Here is a 6,756-nt window from a genome sequence, read left to right on the forward strand (position 1 = left end):
AACATATTTTATATATACAAATCCTACAGTGATTTTAGTCAGGTATCAAAGGCTTCATCATTTACAGAAGGGGTAAAGATGTTTTTTTTTTTTTTTTTACTGATGCAGCAAACCAGGGAAGAAAAAACAACTTTCAGAAACTGAGATTTGTCTGTGGATACAGATGTTACAGATGTTTGTCTTTCTCACCAGAGCACAGATTGGTGAGACCACTGACACCTTAAACAGTCTTGAGGGAGAATTAACCATCGTGCAGGACAGCAACTCAGAGGCAAGCAAGGAGCTGAGTGCTCTGGAAAGAGAGGCCAAAGAGCTTAACCTCACTTCAGAGCAGCTACACCACCAGCTGGATATCCTTAAAAACTCCAACTTCTTAGGTGAGAAAACTGTGTTGATTTAAATTTCTGTCTAATAAAATCTAAGAATATTATTTTTTGCATAATTCATCTACCTCCCATTTTTCACTCCAATCAGAAATAACATCAGCATCTCATCTAATATGTTTCTTAAAGGGGCGTATGACAGCATCCTTAGCTCCTACAACAGGTCTCGCGATGCAGAGAGGCGGGCTAATGAATCAACCACCACCAAACCCAGTACAGTCAGCCAGTCTGCAGACACACGCCGCCGCACTGAACGCCTCATTGCTGCAAAGAAAGACGACTTCAACCGTAAAAATGCTGCAAACAAGCGTGCTCTGGGAGAGCTCAACACCAAAACACAGGGCTTGGACATGAAGAAGCTCAACGAGAAGGTTTGTTTTATTCTTTATTGTTCTTGTTTAGCTGTCTGCACTCATATAGTTTCATATTTACTCATATTTATTTTGTAGGTGACATAGGCTCTATCCACTGTGGATTAGAGGAGTACTTGAGTCCTGCACATATACTTGCAATATCCATACCAGTGAAATTACATTTGCATTCATACCAACAGGTTTGTGGTGCCCCAGGTGATGCCCCCTGTGCAGAAAGCCCCTGTGGGGGTGCCGGTTGCCGTGATGATGAGGGGAAGCGTCATTGTGGAGGCCTGAACTGTAACGGTGCTGTGGCAGTAGCTGACAGTTCCCTGGAGAAAGCCAGACATGCAGAGAGGGAGCTGAACAAAGCTATGAAGGAAGTGGAGGGACTCTTTACTAAGGTATGAGAGTATATGCAGATCTATAGATGAGATGGGTGTGTGTGTGTGTGTGTGTGTGTGTGTGTGTGTGTGTGTGTGTGTGTGTGTGTGTGTGTGTGTGTGTGTGTGTGTGCGTGTGTGTGTGTGTGTGTGTGTGTGAGAGAGAGAGAGAGAAACGGGTTTTCACAGGACTCTGGATTCCTGCAAAAAACGAATTACTTCTAGCAGTATCTGGAAGTATAAGCTTTATTTGTAGTTGAATGACTTTATCACTCTGACACATCAATGTGGAGGAATTTTTAACCATCCTTCTCTGCCACAAGGCTTGCATCCCTATCCCAAATATTAACATTAAGAGCTTGGGTCAGTTCTGTGTCTGACCAGTTTGCTCAGTAGGTTGAGAAACAGACAGAAGTGTGAGGAGCTTGCAGAAGGTGATTTCTATAGTGAGACACTTCGCTTGATTTTCAGAGAATTGAGGTTACTCTAGTAACCAAACATTTTGATTGCACCCACAGTAATAAGTGCAGTTGTAAATCTCCCTATCAAAGATATAAACATTTGTGTCTTTATCCAGGTGGCAGAGGCTAAAACACAGGCAGAGGAGGCTAAGGGTAAAGCCAAGGCAGCTCTGGATAAAGCCGCCACTACCAAGAACAAAGTGGAGCGTTCCAATAATGACCTGAGAGACCTCATCAAACAGATCAGGGACTTTCTCACACGTAATCTTCAAAAGATTTATTTATTTATCACTGAAACCTTGTTGAATATTGATGTTACCTGATAATCTAGCCTCCTAATAATCCTGATATATCTCTCTCAGAGGAAGGCGCAGACCCAGATAGTATTGAGGCAGTGGCAAACCGTGTGTTGGAGCTCTCCATTCCAGCTTCACCCATTCAAATCAAGCATCTCGCTGATGAAATCAAGGAGCGGGTCCACAGCCTTTCAAATGTGGATGCCATCCTGCAGCAGACGCAGGATGATGTCCGCAAGGCCGAACAACTGCTGCTGGATGCCAAAAGGGCGAGGTAGTTAGATTTAAAACTGTATTATAATGTATCGGTATAGAGTTATTTGTGCTACTTGCAGTCATTAACGCTTCATTGTTGTGAAGGCATCATGCTGAGGGGGTGAAGACGACAGCAGAGACAGTGGAACAGGCCTTGGTGGATGCTAAGAATGCCCAGACTTCAGCAGAGAAAGCCATAACAAAAGCCAGAGCTGACATCGGGGAGACTAAAAAACGGCTGACAGAGGTTAGCAAAAATTCATAACACTTATGTATATTGTGGGCATTGCCTGTATACAAAAGATGGATGTAGTCGCTGTGACATCACTCATTGGTTTTGGATTCCTAGTTTTAAAGTTTCAGTGTTAGTATTTTGACCAACATCATGGTAGTTTTTTAGAGCCCAAAATTGCTGTATATGGATGAAAGGGGTTGAGTGCTAAATTATCAGCTAATTAGCAAGCTTCTTTAGCTAGCTGCATACATAATCTGTATGGATATAATGCACACGCTGGTATACTGGTCTCATTTGCTAAATGTTATTCTTACTGAATCCAACATGATGTTAATTTGATTAATGATGCTCAACATTACTGACAAAAAAGATGATAAAACAGCGTCGCTTTGGGATGAGCCCACTGTGTGACAAGTCTCTAATGTAAGAGCAGAGCCGTGGCCTTGGTTTCACAGTCATTTCTGCTCCTCACTAGTCACATTTCAAAGCACAAATATGGTGATGATGAAAACTTCAAATGCCTTTGTGCACTTATATGTACAGTTATCTTAAAGCACTTTCATTCTAGTGGTCAGTAGAACACAAAAACCTCATGTTTAGTGCCCAAATAAAAACAAAAATGAAAGTTTGAAAATTTTGCAGACTTTGTCCCAAAGAAAAGTTTAAAAGGTTTTCTTCCGTAAAGGTCATATTTCTGCTATTTTGTTTGTTGTTGCAGAATCTCTCTGGTCAGTGGCTGTGAGCCACAGTAGAGCTTAACTGAACAACAGGTTATTTCTTTAAGCATTTTACATAAAAAAAAATATAGTTTAGGAAGTTAAGAGTTGTGTCTGTTGGACAGCTTCCTTTTTCAGCAGGCAAAAACAAAATAAAAAAATTAAACTAGATTTTAATGACCCTAATTATAAAAGATAAATATACATATCACAGTGTTTTGTTTATAGCATGTTTCTGCTGCCCTCTAGTGGTTATAAAATACATAACCATAGATTAAAAGAGTTTTTTTGTTTGGCTTTTTTTTTTATTCGTGAAATTTCAGGGACCAAAACATATGCAAGCTGATCAACATGCTTAGAGAAATTACTTGCACATAAGGGATAATGACAGTTATCCCAGTTAGATAACGTTAATTTCAATTCAGAAAGAACTTTACTTCTTTTACCCACTCTACGCAGATTGAGTCAGAAACATCCGATGGTGAGATGAACCTTAATGATGCCGTGGCCCGCCTCAACACACTGAGACGTGAGATCAATGCCTTGAAGACTAAACGTGCCAGCAACAGCATGGCAGCTGCCCGAGCTGAAGAGACAGCTACCATGGCACGGGACAAGGCAAATGAAGCCAAGCAGGTGTGTGTTTGTGTTTGTGTGTGCTTCATAACAACCAGACATGTCTGTTATAAAAGAAGATGTCTTTCTGCGCAGATTCTGGATGGTCAGTTGACAGATAAATACAATGAGGTACAGCAGCGGGTTGACACTAAAGCCAAGGCTGTGCAGGATGCCAAGAAAAGGGCAGAGAGACTCAGAGATGAAGCCAAGGAACTTCTGAAAGATGCCCAGAAAAAGCTACAGAGGCTTGCAGGTACTTATTAATGTCTGTGAGTGTCTGGAGGACAAAAGCAGATAGTTGCAAAGAAACAGTTGATGCAATACATTTATCAAATTTTGTCTAAATTATGTCAATCTTGACTTGTAGGCAACATGTGTACATTTTTAAAATGTGTGGTGACTGACAACACTCTAAGAATACAAGTCTTTAAACGAGATTAATACAACAAAATGATCAGTTATGAAAAGAATAATGTGGACAAAAGGCAAATAAACCTTACCAAACAGAAGACATTAGTACTTGTGTAAATATATACACTATGTTTGATATAAACATGACTTTTCAAAGACTAACATACCTGCTCAACATACTCACATACTCAGATCACATCAGCAGAGAACTTCAGTATATTAAGCTGACAACTTTTGCTCCACAATTATTAACTGAATTTAGAACATCCATTGAAGCAAAAAAAAAAAAATCAAAATTGTTATTAATTAAATTAAATATGGTGTGATTAATTTTTATAAAATTAACATTTTAAATGTCACACTGTTCCTTCCAGGCTAAATTCTGTGTCGATCATAACATTCCCTTTATGATTGACACATTCATTCATAACATTTCTCTTTCTTTCAGCTTAAAAATCTATGTAAAATACTTGAGTTGTGGCCTTTTTGGTTGCAAAGCATTAAAATACAAATCTAAAATACATCTAAGAGCATCAGTAGGTTTCGTGGCAACAGAATAGATATTTAGCTTTATTTGGCTGTCATTCCTTATCATGTGAATACTAAATGAAGAACATGTATATGACTGAAAACATTTGGGTCCTACAATTGGTCCCTGAGGAACTCCAAATGTTAATTCACAGTGTTTTAAAAACAGTCTAAAATTGACAGTGAGAACATTTTTCCAGATACTCCAGATTAGATATTTTGTGTGTTTAAAAGCCAAGACCCGATCAGCTAATGTCTCGCTGTGTAACCATTCCTGAAATGTCTGGATTCTGCAGAGTTGGAAAAAAACTATGAGGAAAACCAGAAGAAACTGGAGGGGAAGGCTCGTCAGCTAGACGGTTTGGAGGACAAGATGAAAAGCATCCTCCATGACATCAACAAACAGATCCAGATCTACAACACATGTCAATAACTCACCACTCAAAGTCAAAAAGAAAGAAGTCCGCCATCTTCTCCGTCTGCCACTTCCTTCAGATACAGTTACACGTCAAAACGCAACAAAAAATAAAGTCACTCCAGAAGTGAATGTGCATTTTTGTCTCCAAATGTTCCTGTTTTGTCAGTGTTTGCAATCGTTGCTATCATATTGACATAAATAAAGGTTGTCTGATGTCATGTTTTATTTCTGATTCAAATTCGAGCACAATATATTTGCATTTATTGCTGCAAATAGGATCACATGTATATGTTAAAATGTGTGATTTCAATTATAAAAACAATGTAAGTTATATATTTTAAATCATTTTAAATTATAATGTTTTCCCTTTATTTACCATGTGATGGTCTAGCTGTAGTTAGATGGTCCAGGCCTTAACCATTAACCATTGTCTTCTGTTATTGAATGTGGATGAAGTTGCAATCAGCTGTCACATTTTTCTCTTAAGTATTATTTTGTTATTTTGCTTTTTAAATTTGAATAAAATCCTCAGAGGAAGGAGCAAACAGAGCCGTGTAGTTGTAATAAGAACCTTTATTATATATATATATCTATATAAAATTGTCCAATGAAGCACAGATGAAGTGTGAGTCAGGAATCCAGTTACCATGTTTGTCTTCAAGCAAAATAGCAGGGAAACAAATCATAAACATTTATATGTGGAAAAATAATGAACTGTTTGTCTCTGCTGCCTGGAGTAGGAGGGTGGCTGTATACTGAATGTTAAGAATTGCAACCAAATGCCAAGATTGTGAATGTTTATCACACATACTGTGATGGAGCTTGGAGTTATTGTTTATTGAAGTGACATAGTAATAAGCGATGTGTAGTACGCTGTTTAATTGTGCCTTACATTGCCAGTATCATACATTCTTTTACTATTTGCATGCCAATTTGTTTTTTTGTTTTTTTCTAGGTGTAACAGATGATTTTGGTACACCTAGAAGCTGCAGCCAAATGATTGATAACTGCTTAACAAAATGAAAATACCAAAAGTAACCTTTGTAAAGTTTTAAAGTGTACAGTTTGATGAATGAATAACTTTTAAAAAATCTGTGTAGATGTTTGTTTGTTTGTTTTTTCATTACATTTATCACAAAGCAGAATGATTTGAAGTTTCCACGTTTTCTAACCGTGCTGTCTTGTGGCTCCAATGTGCATGGGGTTTGCAGTGGTGCAAGATGTCCCATTTCTATTTTTGTGTCTGTGTCCTTGATGTGCCCTTTTGACAGAATCTGCTGCACTGCAAGTTTTACAGCTGTCCGTTTACCAGGTTTGCCACTAAGTGTTGGCAGATCTCAAAAGCAAAAGACTTGAGGTTGATCTGAAATACCTACCTTATGCCATTTGTAGTTGCCTGGATTTGAAGTTTTTGTAAATGAGCCAAAATTGTAATGAGGTTTGGAAGTTATGGGTTTGTTTCTTGGTGCGCTTTAAATGTAGTTGCTGCAAAACCAAAGTTACATACATTTTTCAGGAAAAGACAAACAGACAAACTACTACGTACTGTAGTCTAACAAGATAATGGAGACCTATTTGGGACAAGGCTTACTAAATCTAGACCTCTGTCCTTAACTTCTGTGAGAATATTGGTGCACAAAAGGATGTCGTGAGCGCCATTAAATGTTGATTACAGAGGCTCTCGGATGCTCCTTAGATG

The 6,756-nt window shown here is 38.4% G+C and overlaps 1 protein-coding gene across 2 annotated transcripts in view; it reads left to right on the plus strand.

The window, feature by feature from the left end:
* The window catches only part of lamb2 (laminin, beta 2 (laminin S)), a 44,161-nt gene extending 38,001 nt beyond the window's left edge, over nucleotides 1-6,160 (plus strand). For both annotated transcript variants that reach the window (XM_026154317.1, XM_026154318.1), the window contains 9 exons: nucleotides 193-377; nucleotides 513-754; nucleotides 937-1,140; nucleotides 1,697-1,841; nucleotides 1,943-2,150; nucleotides 2,237-2,378; nucleotides 3,542-3,718; nucleotides 3,794-3,953; nucleotides 4,936-6,160. In XM_026154317.1, coding sequence (XP_026010102.1) covers nucleotides 193-377; nucleotides 513-754; nucleotides 937-1,140; nucleotides 1,697-1,841; nucleotides 1,943-2,150; nucleotides 2,237-2,378; nucleotides 3,542-3,718; nucleotides 3,794-3,953; nucleotides 4,936-5,072 — 1,600 coding nt within the window. In that variant the 3' untranslated portion in view covers nucleotides 5,073-6,160. The remainder of the gene's footprint in view (nucleotides 1-192; nucleotides 378-512; nucleotides 755-936; nucleotides 1,141-1,696; nucleotides 1,842-1,942; nucleotides 2,151-2,236; nucleotides 2,379-3,541; nucleotides 3,719-3,793; nucleotides 3,954-4,935) is intronic.
* Nucleotides 6,161-6,756: the final 596 nt, after the last annotated feature.

Source organism: Astatotilapia calliptera, chromosome 20, assembly GCF_900246225.1.
Source record: "Astatotilapia calliptera chromosome 20, fAstCal1.2, whole genome shotgun sequence".
Lineage (NCBI taxonomy): Eukaryota > Metazoa > Chordata > Actinopteri > Cichliformes > Cichlidae > Astatotilapia > Astatotilapia calliptera.